This window comes from Copadichromis virginalis, linkage group LG18 (assembly GCF_057382275.1).
Source record: "Copadichromis virginalis isolate Kocher_CV1m ecotype Utaka linkage group LG18, C_Virginalis_male_GT1.1, whole genome shotgun sequence".
In the NCBI taxonomy this organism is placed as follows: domain Eukaryota; kingdom Metazoa; phylum Chordata; class Actinopteri; order Cichliformes; family Cichlidae; genus Copadichromis; species Copadichromis virginalis.
The window spans coordinates 8,683,957-8,702,116 of NC_140635.1; the positions used below are offsets into that span (position 1 = coordinate 8,683,957).

At 40.3% G+C, this 18,160-nt stretch overlaps 1 protein-coding gene across 2 annotated transcripts in view; it reads right to left on the bottom strand.

The window, feature by feature from the left end:
- Positions 1-764: 764 nt before the first annotated feature.
- Positions 765-18,160, bottom strand: part of LOC146687200 (zinc finger E-box-binding homeobox 1-like) — a 77,428-nt gene continuing 60,032 nt past the window's right edge. For both annotated transcript variants that reach the window (XM_085439441.1, XM_085439442.1), the window contains exons 3-8: positions 12,334-12,486; positions 11,137-11,339; positions 10,630-10,756; positions 7,540-9,335; positions 5,695-5,872; positions 765-4,071 (exon numbers count right to left, since the gene is read on the bottom strand). In XM_085439441.1, coding sequence (XP_085295567.1) covers positions 3,365-4,071; positions 5,695-5,872; positions 7,540-9,335; positions 10,630-10,756; positions 11,137-11,339; positions 12,334-12,486 — 3,164 coding nt within the window. In that variant the 3' untranslated portion in view covers positions 765-3,364. The remainder of the gene's footprint in view (positions 4,072-5,694; positions 5,873-7,539; positions 9,336-10,629; positions 10,757-11,136; positions 11,340-12,333; positions 12,487-18,160) is intronic.

Below are 18,160 nucleotides of genomic sequence, written 5' to 3' on the forward strand. Positions count from 1 at the left end.
TGATTGAGTTCTTGCAGCTGAACTATAAACTCTGATGTGGATTGATAACATGCGTGTAAAAGAAGATTTAAGTAGCTTTAAGTCCTCTTGCATACATAAAGTAATGGAGTGTCATTTTTGGACTTTTCCCACTCATATCATTCCTCAAAATATATCAGGCATGATTTTGTGCCTCTACTATACAGTATTACAATATGGATGAAGCTTCCAGGTCAGAAGCCTTGAACCTGCATCCTATCTGAAGGCCAGCAGATGGCGATAGATGTGGCTGCAAAAAACATTTCCGTTCAAAGTCTATGGGAAAAGGGCTTTCTTGTCTTATCTTAATGCTTCAGCAGACTTTTCTGCTGAGCTTATGTGTTCAGTCCCTTATTTTGATTCATATTCTACAAAAAAAGTTTGAATAACACTGATATACTGAAATATTAAATTCTCACCTTTTAATGTACATGAAAAAAAAGTTTTCTTTTTCATCATTATGAGGGAAGTCTGTCTCTTTTACTGTTCAGATCATCTCAGTAGCTGCTTGATAAACACACGACTTATATTCATATATTTATATAAATATTCATAGAAATATTTGCACTTTGCATTTTTTTTTCTTCTTTTTTTGATATATTTATAGATGGAAAGACCTCCGGTGTTACTTGAAACCTGAGGAAACGACCTTACAGAAAATTTCCATCAGATGACTAACAAAACAATCCAGTCAGTTTGAATTGCTGTCTTACATTTTATTGTGATGGGGAGTCATAGAAATGGAGCAAACCTAAAATAAAAACAATACAAAAAGACAGTGGATTTACAAAGGGTGCGGAGAGGACAAACAATATGCAGCCTTCAACAGTACAATGGAACAAGTTGGCACAGAACGGAAAACAGGGTGACGGGACGTTGGAAATTTGGCTTCAAAATAAAAAGAAATTTAAAAAGGGGAGGAGTAACGTCTTCATAACAAGATCCTTCATTTAAACGGCGACGACTCATGCTTTTAAAAAGTTTTAGAATTCAGTAGCTTTATAACGACGCAAAGAGCGGATGCACATGTAACAGTTTCTATTTGTCACTTCATTCCTGTTTTTTTTTTTCTTTTTCTTTTTAGCTTAAAACAGAAGTCAAGTTTACAGAATACATGTTTTATATTTTTAGGGTTTTTTTCCTTTAATGTCTTTCTTTTTTTCATTTTTTGTTAAAACAAACTTCATTTCCCAGAACCACATTTTGGGATTTTTTTTTTTTTGTTTGTCTCGAGATTATTTTTCATACTAAAATATATTATTGTATCAATTCAAACTACAGTAATGTACACTACAATGTGTAATAAATAACCATAAAAGAAAATATAAAAATAAGACACATAAATATAAAAAAGTCTTCTAAAAACTAAACAGGTATATTTTTTTTAATCTGTGGAAAGGGTTCTAATACTGCCATTGTTGACAAAAACATACAGAGGACATAGTTTTAAAACAAAAAAAAGTAAAACAGATTAATACTATAAACACTGTCTGGTAAAACCAAAGCAAAACTCTTCAACAGAGACCACATTCACTAACGCTTGTTACCTCAAGTGCGGGACAGCTTGCCACAATGAATTTGTTTCTTTTAATCGTCATCTGAAAATAATAAGTGCACAAGTGAGACTAACTTACTGAGTCTCTCTATCATTGTTTTATACTTTAAACTTTTGTGGGTTTGGTCTGGTTTATCTCTTCCTGAGCCGACCTGGTGAGGCACATTACTGAGTTTGAGTGTTGAGGGGTTCTTAAAAATTTGGATTTATGCAGTTCGAAAGTTGGAAACTGATTATCTTACATTAGAAGGCATTTTAAAAACATTGCTCTAAACCTCAGACTTTGGACCTACAAGCTGCAGCCATTGGATACTGATGAGTTAGTAATTCATAACAAAAAAGTTTTAGTCAAGAGCAAATATGCAATTTTAAGTACCAGGAACAAAAGCAGAACTTTTAGACATGCCTGTAGATTTAATTTACTGATAGAAAAGTGCTAAACATTCTCTGGCTTTAACTTGTCTTTTTGAAAAACAATCATTGTAAACTAAATAATTCTAGCTTTTAGTTTGGCAGATAAAATAAAACAAGACGTCACCCCCAAGTGGGCTATTTGGACAAGGGGTCTGTCTTTTTACAGACAAAACAGCCCAAATACTGTTTCTCAAGTGTCCTTCTTTGTTGCTGTGACAAATCTGCTGTTCTGTGCAAGTCAACAAACATTAGTCAACATGGCTCCTGTGTATGTAACAGAGGGACATAATACTGGCTACATGTGTGAGGAAAAAAAATAATAACACTGTTCAATGGCACTTTTAACAGCACACAGGTCTTGCATAAGGCTGGAGGCATTGGGGTGGAGCAGGAAAAAAAGCCCCGATCCTTCACGTACAGTTTGACTTCATATATAAGCCGATAATACTGAAACACTCGCTGAGAACTAAAGTCAACCAAAATAAGGAGAAGCTTGGTAAGAACAGGCGCGTCTGTTTTGGATCCACAGCCGAGCCACGAGGTCGGAGTCTGCTTTTATGTCTTCACCTGGAGACTCCACCCGTTCGGGCAGTGCTGAGCAGCAAAACAAAGGCGCGCCATGCTGGCTTTGAGGTTGTGACTCTGCCTTCCCTGATAGGACAAATTTGGTTATGGCGTACAGAAGCCGCATTCTCATCCCGGACTCCCCATCCCACCCCCCAACCCTCCCCAAGAATACTTTGTTTTCCTTAAGGCTAACAGTCAAACTGAAATCAACAGTAATGCTAGCTAGCAAAGAGTAACACTAACACAAACAACATTTCGCTAGCTAGTGTACATATATAACACTGAAGGGCATACAATGCATGAGGCATGTATCCATAGGTAAACCAGGAATACTGTAGTGCAGAGGTTTTTGTTCGTAGAACTCAATAAAATACTGATTTTAGGAAACTTCATTGGCAATAAAAAGGTATAGAAATCTTTCTCATCTTTAAAGGTTAAAAGGTTTTCAAACAAGAACACGATTAGTTAACACTGATTGAATGAAAAGAAACAACAAAGCAACCTGGGATGTCTCAGTAACAAGTCTAATGAGTTGATGGGTGAGTTCTACTTTAAAATCTGTACTTCTATAAACAATTTTAAACACTGATATTTCATTTTCACAAAGAAAAAGTCACGTTTTTTCTTTTTTTCTATTTCTTTTTTTCTTTTTTCAAGTTCAGGCACACCTGGGTTTTTGTACACAGTAGTGGACCGTTAAGATCAGGCAACTGCCGTGACTTTCTTCTGATGGCAAGATGTGGTTTTTGTCTAAGATTACCCGACTTCAATAACCGACACACTCAAACTGTCCCGAAGAATATTCTTCCTTCATTTGGTGTCTGTCACCGCTTCCTCTGTTGTTTCGGTGTTTCCTGTCCCGTCCCTGATGCTGCTGTCTGTATTGACTTCACAGTCTGCCGCTTTCTCTGCATCCACACTTGCTGATTCCTCCTTTTCTTCGGTTCTTTCCTCCATCTCGGCGTCCTCCACGTGGTCATCTCCCAGCTCCACTTCTACTACGTCACAGGCAAACTCCTCCTGCTCCTTCTCTTTTTCAGTCTCTTCTTCTTCTGCTGTCGCCTCTTCCTCTGCTAATTCCTCTCCCTCTTCCTCCTCATCATCGTCGTCAAAGTTACCCTCGTAGATCTCGCACTCGCCGTCGTCCACCTGCACCACCCGTATGTCGTCCATGCAGATGGCCTCGTCTTCCTCTTCCTCACTCTCCCTCTCGTCTGAGTCCATTTGGGAGGGCGGGGTCGTGGTCCGGCTGTCTGACTGCAGTCTGCCGCTTGGGCTGCCGAGCTCTGACTGATCCCTGGGTGGCCCCGAGCCGGAGCCCGAGTTTGGCCCGTCCTTCTTGCAATAGGAGTAGCGGTGATTCATATGCTGGGAGTACGAGCCTGAGTGAGAGAAACGCTTCCCGCACTTGTCGCACTGGTAAGGTTTCTCACCGGAGTGCAGCCTCGAGTGTTCGATCAGGTGGTGTTTGTGTTTGAAAGCCTTCTTGCAGACGTTGCACTCGTGGGGTCGTTTTCCTGCAGATGAAACCAGAGCGAGTTAGAGAGGAACTGTGCTTCTTTGCCTGCATTAAGTGTAACAGAGTATAGAAAAAAATATTCAAAGCAAGTGTTCCTTATTTTGGTTTGATTTGTTTTATTATTATTTATTATTTTGTTGTTTCACTGCCTGGCACGCTTTTATACTTGTAATGAAATGCACTATATAAATAAACATGCCCTGCCATCAATCAAGCTTGCGTGTTCATTCAAATAAACATAAGCAGGTTTGAACAATTCAAATATTACATAAATATAATTAAAATAGCATAAATAAATGAATGCGTTTGTAACTATAATAATTAGGTGATACAGAATAGAGATTTGTTACCGTAGCTAAACATCGGTCTCTTTGTCAGCATGAATATAACAATAAAGATTTCACACAAGTTTGTTTGTCCACTTCACTGTCCTTGTACCAGCAGCAGTGCAGGCCTATCTGAGGTTTACACTGGACAGGTAAATAAGACTGCAGCCGAATCACAGGTCTCTTTAACACAAACCCAGATGCATTAAAGGTACTCTGCAGTGAGGGAAGCAGACAGCTGCTGGCAGTGGCTGTCACTGCCATCAATCTCCAGATGCACTACAGATAAAGATTAACATGCATGACTAAATCTAGTTCATTTACATGATGAACCTAAGGGCTCATGTTAATTATATGCATTGTACCTTTAAATTAAAAACAGACAGAAACTGCTGCTTTATTTCCCAAACAACTGAATGTTTAACTTTAAGATTTACTAGCGCCAGTTCCAAAAATGTGAATATTTCTAGCATTTCTTCATTGGGAGCCATATTATACTAAATATCAGAGTTTGTTCTAGCAAAAACATTTTGGAAATACAACAAAACGCCTAAAGGCAAAACAATTAACTATGAAAAAATAACCTGATACTTTACAATCCATTGGGAGAATTACACAAATATATATATATATTTTTTAATTTGCTCAAATCAGGGAATCAGAAGTTTAAATTGTTAAAAAGCAAAAAAAGCTTGGGAGCCAATGTTTGTTTTAAGTATTCAGAACTCTCAGCACCTGGAAAAGTAATTGCTGACATACCCATACAAAATGATCAAAGCCACACATTATCAGAGGCTTTTATGGAACAGACTTTAAAGTGTCTTTAGAGTATAGCATTTAATAGTTTTTAACATCCCCTGCCAAAAGAAAATCTCACTAACAAAGCTCATATGTTATAAGAGTACAGCAAATTTGAAGGATAAGGATGTTTTCTTTCTTTCTCTTTTCTTTCCTTTTTTTAAAGTGGATGTCAAGGCTGAACCAAAACACAGTAGTGCAGAGTAAAGATAACCGCTAACAGATTTGAATAAAACCACTGCCAATATGATGCTACCTGGAGCTACTAGGAAAATATCCTTTTTAATTCACCGCACGAGTTACGTGTCTATAAGCACTGATGACAACTGGGACATTTACAGGCCAGGTGTCCCATAAAAGTCTCAGAGTACCGCGTAGTTAACGAGGGATGATGTCACACGTAAAAACACAGCCTTCAAAAGTAGAACTCTTTTGAGAAGTAACAGAAATCCTGCTTAATAGACTAAAGCTGAAAAATTCACTTAAACAAGACGTACCTGTGTGTTCATATTTGTGCCTGAGCAGGGAGCTGCCCTTCTGGAAGACCTTGGAACAAAGATCACAGGGGTAGACGCCATTTTCTAGCCGCCGCTTCTTCATCGCCACGGCTGAATCTGAGTCGTTCTGCTCCTCCACTGTGGAAACACCCTCAGAGCTGCTCTCCAAACGCTTCTCCTGTTGTAAACAGAATTACAGTATGTCGGAGTCACATTATTTACTCTCCCATCCTACCCTTCAGGAAAGCAAGGGGGTTGTTTGATTTTGGACATTTTCTCTCTATTATATTAGCGTCTTTACGTTACAAAATAAAGTGCCTTGAAGCGACTGCTGTTGTGATTTGGTGCTATATATAAATAAAACTGAACTGAACTGGATAGTTCGACCCACATCTACTGATGAAATTCATGCTGCGGTGTACTGTCCAGATGGTTTCTATCAGCAGCTCCACAGACACGAGGTTTCATGTTTAAGTAAATTTGGTTTGAGGATATCGTATTACTCAAAGGCAGTTTGGGTGTTCTACAAAGTCATCACATGTAACGAGGACAGGATGTTATTGAAATGTTTAATGAGTTCACGGGGCTACTGCCATCGATTGAAACTGAGCTAATGGTATTGGTGAAGTAGATATGAACAGTTCAAGTTAATGGAATCAGAGAATTACCTAAAAACTAATGAGTCATTACTGGTAAAATAATGACTTCAGGTCATCGTAAGTGGCAACCGCAATGCTAACGATGTCTGGTACATTCTGACTCTGACTGGCTCCAGCTCAAGTAACTAATGTTTGTTGCCGTTTCTTATATAGCATATAATGGCTTCTTGCAGACTTTTATGACTGCTTTGTGGCTTGACTACCGATTCTCACTTTGACTGCTGAACTCAGCATGTCTCAGGCTTTTGGAATTTTCTATTTCTCTTGACGCACATTTCTTCAGTTTTTTTGTGTTGAAGGACTGACACTAACAGGATGCTTTTTATTTTGGGTTAACTCTGGTACTTTCCACAGCAAAATGCACCTAAAGGTAGCATGTTAGTCTTTCCAGTAATCTATAGATGCTTAGTTTGTAAGTAGTTTGTTTCAGTGTAAAAGGAAACAACCCTCACTCCCAGCAAAGAAACTTGATTAAAAAAAGAAATAGTCATTGCAATAATCAATTCTGGACTGGTCAAAAGTGAGAATTTTCTCCTTTTCTTAAATTTCCAGTTAAAGGGGAAAATTTTAGTTACATAAAACAAATAGTGCAGTGTCAAGTTAGGCCCTGGGAAAGTCGTATAGAAATTTGAAGAACTAACTAACCAATAAAAACTGCAAGCTGCAACAACAAGGTTTTTATACCTCTTCCACTTCAGTGTTTTTGGGGGTTTTTTGTAATTAAGACTTATGTATAGTCGACTCTCCAGGTACTGAATTTGTCTCGGTACAAATAGACACATACTCTTTGCTTCAGTACTTCAAAGTAGGCGTGCATGACAACCATTCACTTTAGGGAATCAAACAGAGCTCTAATTAGAAACCTCTTGCTAACTTTTTTTACATATAACTTTGTTATCACTCGCCGCAATGATCAGCTTCCAATTTATTCTGATGTTGGATGACAGACTACACAAGCAGCTATGTCTCGCTCTCAAAGTACTTTCATAATGTGACTTGAAAAGTTTCAGTTCTTTCTCAGTTATTCAGCACAAGCAAATTAATTCAAATCCATTCATTTGAGTTGCTAGTTCCTGGTGACTGGTGGTCACACAGTGATCAAATAAAAGATATAAAACCTTTTATAATAAGAAAAAATAATCACATTGTATAAATAAAAAAGAAGTAACTGTTTTGCATTACTAACCTTATGACCATTGAGAACAACAGTCTTTGCTCCAGTGGCGTTGCCAGCTGTAGTGGCGTAGGTATATGTGAGCTGGGGGATGAGGATGGTGCGCTTCGTGGTGGTGTTGAGGCAGCCCTGACCAGCGATGGCAACTAAGGTAGGAAGCTGTGTGGCAGTGACGATGTTAACAGGTCTTCCGGTCTGAGGTGTGGTCACATAGATGGTTCGACCCTCGAGCTCCTCCTTCCTTAAGCAGGTCAGGTTCAGAGGCTGTTCTTGCTGCTTGGCGGGAGGTGTAGTCATTTTGTTTTCCGATTCTGTTGCGATCTGTTTAGGAAGAGAGAGGTCCAGAGGTTCCGCCTGGGAGTCAGAAGCTTCCGGGTCTTCTGGTTCACTTTTAACGATGACAAGGTCCTCGTTGTTGAGTGATTCAGAGTCTGATGGGGAGGCGCTGCGAGAGTCTGACGAGGCTTTGTTGGATACCTCCTTGATTGTATTGTCTTCTTCTTCCTTTTCATTCTGATTCACAGTGACCTCTGAGCTGGAATTTGTGGCTTCAGTGTCTTTAGAAACTGCGGTTGCATCATTGTGGCGCTTGCTCACACTTTTCCCCGAGTTCATCTTCATAAACCACTTTCTAACCACATCCACTGGGATACTGACAGACTCTGAGATCTTTGTCAGCTCCTCATCACTGGGATTGGCGTTGGAGGCAAAGTATGTCTTAAGAAGTGAGAGGAGATCGACGACAGGCGGCTCCTCCAGGGTCACCCCTGCCTCGTTTAGCAAGGCGGCGAAAGACGGGTCCAAAGCAGCAGAGTCGACGGCCTCTCCGTTGGCTGCTTTGCGATGCTGGAGGAGATGCAGCGCCTCCAGATTGTCAGGACAGTCATCGCAAAGTAAACATGTACTGGTGCTGTTGGGCTTTGGCTTCTGAGCTGCTTCTGAAGTTTTATCGGTTGCCTTTTCTGTCTGCGTGGATGCCTCCTTCTCCACATCTGCGATGGGGACTGTTTCCGGTTCTTTCTTGATAATCGTAAGGTCGGCCGCCTCTTGGGTTTGGGGTTTAGTTGTTGTGGTTGGAGTGGGAGCTGCAGCATCCACAGTCGTGATAGTGGGAGGCAGAGTAGGGTTATTTTTGACAACAAGCGGTGTAGGCTGGGCGGTGGCAGTTGTGGCAGCAGCAGGGCTAATGCTGTAGTTGATGATGATCTTCGTGGTACCGTCGTGATCCACGAAGGCAGGAAGGCTGATGATCTGTTGCTGCGGCTGCTGGACCACAATTCCCTGCTTCCCCTGCGTCACCACCCCATTGGCTGAACCCAGCACCTGCCTGAGCACATTTCCATCCATCGCCACCTTGAGCACATTCTGCAAGTCATTAAGATTGATACTGATGGGTGACATCAGACCTACTGTTGGTACAACCATAGCCACACCCTGAGGCAGGGTTGCAGCTGGGACCACAATCGGCTGTGCTGTTCCTCCGTTCACCACGCCGTTACTGCCGGCTGAAGTTGCCGGTGCCGCCGTCACAGGCTTGCACTCAATTTCCACAGGTTCTGATTTGATCTGGGTGACAGGCAGCTGCTCCTGGAGGGGTTTGCTTTCAGTCTTGTCTTTAAGAACCACACGAGCTGGAGCGATCACAACAGGTCTCGTCTGTGCAGGGGCTGGGGGGGACTTAATCGATGTTCGAGCAACACCGTTGGGGGGTGTAGCACCCACACACTTTTTGCTACTGATGTGCGAGCTGTAGGAGCCTGAGTGGGAGAACCGCTTCTTGCAGTTTGAGCATTCGTATGGTTTCTCACCTAAAAGTATCAGAGAGCGAGAAAGAAATGACAAAACTTTCAAAGAGAAGATTCGAAACATGAAAAACCAAAAACAATTCAAATTTTTAGTAACTTATTTTGAAAAGTGTTGGGATTTGATACTGAGCCCAACTTACAGAATTGACAAATTGATTCATTACAGCAGAAAAACAGAGTTTGGTCACTCCGGCCATAAAACCATTTAAAAATACTTGTTATATGTAAAGGGTATTAACTTCCTTCTTTAAGGAAAGCAGGGCATTTAAACTTCCTTTGGTATGGCAACTGGAGTGGACACCCATTACCAATCTGTAGCAAAAGATGATGCAGTAGGTCAGTGCAACCTTCATTTAACTAGATCAATTCATCAAAACACATTCCTATGTTCCCTTTTGAAGAAACAGGGATGGGGTAAAAAGCGTTAAACAGCAGCACAGATTCAAAAAAGCTTTAAAGCCCCCGACTGATAAAACAAGCACTTTTATGAGACTTTATTAAAAAAAATGTACTGACCAATTTTGCACTAGAGGCCTCATGATGTCATATTTGGACAAACTGCATTAGTGTGTCTACAGCAGGGATGCCAAACTCATCGAGGCCCACACACAACCTATCTGATCTTAAGTGGGCCGGACGAGTGAAACGTCACTTTCTGTCAATGTAAAGACGTTTAACTACACATGTAACCCCTGAGATATCTTAATATAAGATAAAGAAGTGCAATTTTAACACCACTTCTCAGTTTTTCTACACAATGAAATTCACTGCCCAGGCTGTCCTGTATTTATAAAACATAAAGATTTGGTTGATTGATGAAAATGGTCTTTTTTTTTAAACTAAATTTTTCTGTAATTTAACTGTTTAACTCTTACTTAAATATTTTCTTTGTAGTATATATGGCTGTGGGGGAACTTTATCAGCAGGGAAAGCTGTAAAACTTGTTTGTCCTCCTACATGTTTTCCAAAGCCGTCCAGCAGCCCATTCTGAGCCAATTCTGGCATCCAGGCCTTATGTTATTGACATAGCTTACCAAGTGCACTAAGGAAATGCTCTATATTAACCAGCTTTAATGGAACACCTGAAATCTGGTGTCCATTAACATACACAGTGCCAATTAAATACACGAACGAAAAAACAACCTAAAATTTTCAGTCGGTTAATGTGTACATTTAATGATAATTATTAGTCAGTTGTAAATGCAGTAATTGCAGACAAATGTTCGATGATTAGAGGCCTGCAGTTTGGAACAGCTACACAGGTTGTAGCAGACTGTGCATGTGTGCAGCAGCTCACCGCTGTGAATGCGCAGGTGCTCCTTCAGGTGGTGTTTGTATTTGAAGGCCTTGGAACACTCGGTACACTTGAACTTGCGAGTTCCACCTGTTCCTACCGATCCTCCTGTTGACTGCGAAACGTGACGCTGAGTCAGAAAAGAAGAAGGTCTCTATTATTTTTCTGTGTCGTTCAGTTCTTTTAATATCAGATGAATATTTCATAGGAATTCTGTGTGAAAGCTTTAACATTTTTGAAAACTGTAGCTCGAAGGTTTGAAAGGAGCACTGGGGACGTGTTTTTGCTTACATAACAGACCGAATCTCATGCATAATAAATCAAAGTGCACAAAATTTTAAAACCGAAAAAGAAATATCAGTGAATTAAAGTTGAACAACATGACAAAATGTTCATCCTAGTGATCCTGAGGCAGAGATTTGAGTCTGGGTAACAGTTTCACGTATCAGACCTGATTTCGCTCTTAGTTTGGCGCATTGCGTCTTCGGTTCTCATGCTAAGAGGTGTTACCTGCTCTCTGGAGCCCCTGTGGTGGCTCATGTGCCTCTCCAGCTGCGAGCGATAGGTAAAGGTGTAGCTGCAGTGCGAGCAGCTGTAGTTATCCTCACTGGTCTCGTGGCGATACTTGATGTGTTCCTTCAGTGAGGCGTTGCGTTTGTAGCCCCGGGAGCAGTAGGGGCAAGTGTGCAACTGGGAAAAAGAATCAGGTGTTCCTGTGGTGGAAGAAAAAGGGAAACGTGGATGATAGATGATGATTTTTTTTTTTCTTACACTTCATATGAAGAGCATGTCGGACAGTCTAACAGCTCCTCCTCCTCCTACACCTTTCTGATGTTGGTTAGCTCATTTCCTTAACTTTGCTCTCCAGCATCCACAACTCTCCATACAGTAACTAGCCAGCTGGATGGAAGGAAAAAGTGACATTCCTGTGCATCTACCTCTGGTTTTCCCAAACATTTTTTGTGTTAAGTCCAACACATAAGCTAAATATTTTGGATATAAACAACATAGTTTCCCCACTCTCTGTATGAAGGCCTGAGAATAACCTGCCCTTCATAAAACCTCTCTAGACTGTATAAGTTTTACTATTGTCTTTGCCCTTAAATCTTCCTTAAAGCTATAACAAGCCAGCTACTGTTATTATTTCAGCATTTATGCCTTTCTCGTGCTCCAGAACATTCAGAGCTTCCTCCAAGTAAGTAATGTTCTTTGACCTGTGCTATCTCAACTTTATCCTCAACTTCACCAGCTGCTAGTGGAGCACTCAACACTTGAGTTTAGTGGTTATACTTTGGAGTTTGAACCTTAGTGTCTCAACTGTAAATGGCAGATTTGTGTGACAATATCTCACTTTTCTGATTGTATCTTTTATTATAACCTCAGAGGTCCATTATCAAGAAAATGTGTTCTGAGATCTTCAGTGTTTGAAATAAAAGCTCTGAAAATGCAGCCGTTTGTTATCCACCCCAACAACTAGTTTACCTGTCAGCTTTTCAAACAATTCACAATCCCACTTATTTACTGCTCACTTCTGAAGTGAGTACTAAGCTGAGTATAGCATGCTATGAACTCCAGAATGCTGAGCAGGAAGAAGTTGGAAATTTGTAGTGCTTGACATCAAAGAATTTGAAATTTTGACACAGCAATAGTAATACCTGAACATCTGCATCATGACATTCAGTATAATATGTGATGTTGGCGTGTTACCGTTTTCATCGGCTCCTCCCGTCTCTGTCGGACTCTGCTCGTCCTCGGGGGCTTCAGGATAGATGATGGCTGTGTCTCCCTGCTGGAGAATCTCCTCCACTAGAGCATCCTTCTCCACCTCCTCTTCTTCCTCTGATGCACACTCCTCCTTCACTAAAAACACAAATGCACAAAGGTTAGTGTTGCTGTATACAAAGAACCTAATTATCCACCACGGACAGCACTACAGATACAGACAGACTGAATGACTTTGTGTTTAAATCATTTTAAACGACTTATTTTCTCTGTGAGGAATCCCTTCTATGAGCTAATGCTTGAAGTACCACCACTAGAGGGCGCCATATAACTTGTAAATGATTTGATAACGGGCTCATCACTTGAGCTATCGTTGTGCACTTTGTATTCTCAAAAAACATTTGTTGGGCAATTTAAAAATGGCATAGCTGCCGAACATTATTCTTAAAGAAACCTGGACTAGTTCTGCTAACAATGTTCAGAGATCCCTAAAATCAGAAGATTCTGAATTTGGGAAGTTGTAGCTACAATGCTGTGGAAAACTATGGAGCAGCTTGTTTTAGCAGCAGTAACTTGAAGGGATCATTTATTGTATGACTTTATCAGTCTCTCTCGTCATTGTGGAGGAATTTGGGCCCACTCTTTTTTACAACATTCCTTCAGTTCATTGAGGTTTGTGGGCATTTGTTTATGCACAGGTCTCATAAGTCCCTGCTACATCATTCAGGTTGAGTTTTGAGTCCCTTGATTCTTTTCTTTTTCAGCCATTACGATGTAGTGTACATAAGACCATCCTGTTGCATGACCCAGTTTCATCCAAGCTTTAGCTGCTGGACAGAGCTCACATTTGGCTCTAGAATTCTTTGGTACACAGAGTTGACTCAATGACTGCTGGGGCTGAAGTCCCGTGGCTGTAAAACCACCCTAAATGATCACCACTGTGTTTGACAGTTGGTATGAGATGTTTGTGCTGATATGCTGTGTTTGACTTTCATCAATGTGGCACTGTACATTCAGGCCAAATATCTCCATCTTGGGCTTGTATATCCAAAGGACACTGTTCCAGGAGTGGTCTGTTCACATGCAACTTTGCAAACGTAAACGAGAAGGGGATGGCTTTCTCTTGGCAAACCTCCAAAAAAGCATACACATTCATGTTTCTCTAACCGTACAGTCAAGAACTTTGCAGACCTCAGTTAGCATGGTTGATGTCAATGTCTGCCACATAGCTCTTGGGCTTTTTGCTGTTTATTTGCATCTTGACATTGGCATGAATTTGCTTCAGACCAGCAAACTGCTAAAACATCTGCTTGTATCCAAAGTGGTCACACTTGCTGATGATCCGTTAATCAAGAGCATTTGATTAGAAGCACTTGATAGCTTCTTACCCTCCTAATTAATATAGAAGCAGTAAGGACATAATTAGAAAGCTCTGACGTGAGTATGCAGACCAGTGAAAAACTGAGCCACGCGACTGTAATGCTGACCAAACATACAGCATGAACCTCTGTAAATGTTATCATATTTAAATATTGGAAAACTAAACACACTTGAAGTAATTAGAATTAACACTCTACTACAAAGTCCCAGCACATACTGTTCGCTAAGATGAAATAAAATCAAACCTTATTATACTGAACTTTTAAAAATTAATTTGGAGCCAAATATTAGACAGACCAAACCGTACTGTGATGCTGTACTGTCATGTTACTTAGGACAATATTAAAAACAGAAACCCTTGCTTCCTACATACCTGCTAATATTCATACATCTTTAATCATCTATAGCTACAGCCAGCTGAACTGTTAGCGATGTTTGAGTTAGGGCTGAACGATTATGGAAAATAATCTAATTGCGATTTTTTGCCCCAATATTGCGATTGCGATGCGATATGCGATTATTTTTTAAGGTCTTTGTCTTCTGTATTATTAAACAAAGACAAGCAATACATCATATAGTATGGCCAATACTATATTACATTAATTTTAAACTGTTCTTTCCTGGAAGACAGACCTCTGTTATGATGACATGAGGTGATGCATGAATTGATGACTGACATTTTTATTTAACTTCTTCAATCACAACAGTATATTTGAACATACACAATAGTTTATTTTTAGCTTACAAACATCTGAGCATAAAGTGCTGACAAGGAACCCTGGTGTAAACATTAAAATGAAAGTCAGTACAATGTGCAGATTGCAGAAATATACATAAAAAAAATCAGTGGCTTTACCACACTCAGTTTTTCGACATCTGTGAACTACTAGACAGTCATTCAATTAAAAAATAATATTAAATAAATAAAACTAATAAATAAAAAATACACACATCTTACTGATCTCTGCAGTCAGTAACATTACACATAAAGTGCAAACATAATAGCAATTGTATAAACACACACACAAACACGCCTTTAAAGTTTAAAGGCGTGAAATTGGACGGTCTAGTTCTGATTAGCGTCACCGCTGTCTCGGTGGAGTTTAATAAACTCGGCCGTCTGCTTCTTGCTATCTAAAATATAACCAGACACTGGCGTAAATTCTCGACTGTCTCATACTTCTGTTTAATAAGTTTTCTGTTTGACGTTTAGTCAGCTGTGTGAAAACCAAGGAGGAACCCACCCGGGGGATTAATAAAGTTTTATTTTATCTAATCTAATAACTTTAATCTCAGCCAAACCGATTTACTCACGAACAAACAAAACACTGAAAAAAGCCCAACAATAACATTTTTAGGTTGTCTAAGTGACTTATATATTACGTTTAACCCGAGCAGCGAAACTCCGCGGTGATCTGAAAATGATGTGCCGGGAGTTGTGCCGTTCTCGGCCGCATCAGTAACCCTCGAGCTCCCGGCTAGCTGTCGAGCTGGTGGGTAGCAGACGCCTCTGAAAACGTCGAAGCACTTTTGCAAATATGGGATATCTTGATAAACCGAGCAGATATTTGATGTTTACACAACTACTTTCTCGCCTGAAAATATGTTAAAAGTTTATTTTGTGACCCAGAAAGATTAGTATGAGTAATTTTAAAACTTAGTAGCGGCCGCCATTGCTGGAAACTGGAGTTTGGCTGGGCCGCGCTATGAATTCTGGGATATGGTAGTAATTTGGACAGCCTTATAATCGCAGTATAATCGCAGCCTTTGCGGTTAGAAAATTGCACTTGATCATGTCGTGATATTATCGCAAATGCGATATATCGTTCAGCCCTAGTTTGAGTTCACTTGGAACAGCTGGTTTGCTGCACAGACACAGACAGTATGTTTCCCTGCAACCATAATGAGCCTTACAAAGAATAATTACAGCCCTGGGCGTGATTCAAACGTGGCACTTCAGAGGGAAATGAGTCAGGGACGTAACAGTGGCACCACACTGACAGTCTGTCCTCTACCCAAACATTCCCTCTCATTAAACCAAACACACTCCTCTATTCAAATTAACCTTAAGTAGCCGACATGGAACAAAACAGATAGCAATGAATATGCTCAGGCAAACTTGGCATCTACAAGTGCTTCAAAAAAGCACTGCGTGCAATTTTATATCAAATGCATTTTGAAAAGATGGTGACCTGAATGCAAGTAATAATTTGCTGTTACCTGTTACTTCAAATGTTTGCAGAGCACCATCAAAGAAATGGCAAAGAAGGCCAAGCCACTTAATTGAAGAAATCAGTTTAGGATCAAAGGCTTCCTCATTCCTATTTTTTTTGCCTTTTTTTCTTAAATATGCGAAGACTGTGACGCATTTTCCAACACTCGTCTTATTTTTTCCATCCACGATCATTCACAGCATACAGTTAAACTAGACAGCCATGCAGATAACACTTCAGACTGCAGAAGAAACAGAGTAACACTGCACCGCCTGTTTATAACACAAGGTCCCCGTTAAGTAATTGAAGTCTCAACACCAATCTGAGATAATGCTGATGGCATGATTTATTTTTCCACTAACCCCCAGCCCCATCTGATTTACTTGTTCAAGTACACTAAACTCCTCTGTAAAACTGGTAGAGTGGTGAAAGTGAGTCTAATGTTAAGGCATGCATAATAAACAGATTATCTACTCATTTAAATAGCCAGTTGTTTGATTCCTGACTTCTACAGTCAGCATGTAGAATAACTTTAGGCAAGATACAAATGCATGAATGTGTGTGGCTGAATATTCCTTTGAGCAGTGCACTGATAAATGGATGCATAGTATATACTGTACAGTATACAGTGATTTTCTTTATTTTAGAGCTCAGTCAGGGTTTTATTCTTGATTTTTTGCAGTTACAGCATTTTTTGTGTGCATATTGCTCTAAGCAGGATTTCATCCCTCTGAGACAAAGACTCTTGCCGCTCTTCCCTTGATCAGATCGGATGCTGTGCTAAGTGCAAATATCATAACAAGTGTAGAAGAGGAACTTAGGCAGAGCGCTTACTTCACTTTCTGAGTATAAAAACACTGATAAGAGAAAGCAGTGAGGTGAAACTGTGACCAGTGTTGTCATGGTGCTCAAGTATTTTAAATGCAGGCAGAATCAGCAGGAAAGGCCACGCCTCTTCCTGCTGAGCCGTGTCAGGGACAGGTGCAGCTGCGTGTGTGTGTAGTCAGCAGGATCTGCAATCACAGAACCAGTCATAAAAAGAAAAAGAAAGGAGGGGTCTATGCTGAACTGTGTGTGTGTGTACGCCTTTATAAAGAATAGGCGGGCCCAGGCCGAGCCCTGTTAAGCCTCATATTAAACACACAGATCTTTACTTCCCATGATCTCATCCAAAAGCTTTCCAAATCTCTTTTCCCCCTCTGAGACTCGCTCATCTACCCTTCAAGCTTCCTTCCCCACCTCTCTTTGCTCATTCCTTTCTCTTATAGCCTCTTATATCGTCATTTTCTCCTTATCTTAGTCCTTCCTTCAGTTTATTTATGTAGCTCACTAACATGTACAGCATTCAGCATCGTCTGTCTTTAAACTCTTCAATGAAAAAAGGGAAAAACTTCACTCCTCGAAAAAAAAGAAACCTCAACTAAAAGGAAAACATGAAAAAGACTTCAAGAAGAGCAGAGCAGAGGAGTCTCTTAAATCCGTTCTAGAATATGCCCTCACTAAGCAAGCTAAAAACACATTTTGGCCCCCTGGCATTTGAAAGCCGAGCTCTTTGAAAACAGTCTCCATTTAGGAAAGTGCAGGGATGAATGTGAAAATGCTGACCTTGACTGACTGCAGACCTTTGTGTCAGTAAAATCAAGGACACAGGTCGACTCTGACTCTGATTTTAAACATAAATACTTCTAGTTACACAATGCAGCTCCATTAAGCCATTTCCATGATGATTTTGGGGGCTTTTACTATAATACTGTGTCAAGGTTGAATGCAACAGCTGACGAGTTCCTGCCGGATTAATGTGTCGTATTCATCAGATGCAATTCACAGTTTTCTAATTGTTCAACTATTAAACAGTCAAAAGTGTCACAGCTTCCATAAACGACTTGTGCATCGTTCTTATGCATGTAAGCATGTGTCCACCTACCGCAAAGGCAACAAGTCTGATAACATATGTGGCAGAATCTTATTTCCGATCATTTGATGAACAAATATATCGCTCTATGCTGAACCCCTATTCGTGGCGGTAGTTAACAAAATGCAGTGCAGTGTTGGGTATTTTCATTTGGCTCTGGCTGAAACCGTTTTGCAGAGGTTACCAAAAATAAAGACCCCGCTAAAGAGTAAGCGAACAACAGTTTGGAAAATGGCAGGTTTAGCAAGCTGAGACTACTTATTTACTGAGTTATTATTTAGAGAACTTTACAGCCACAATAAGATTA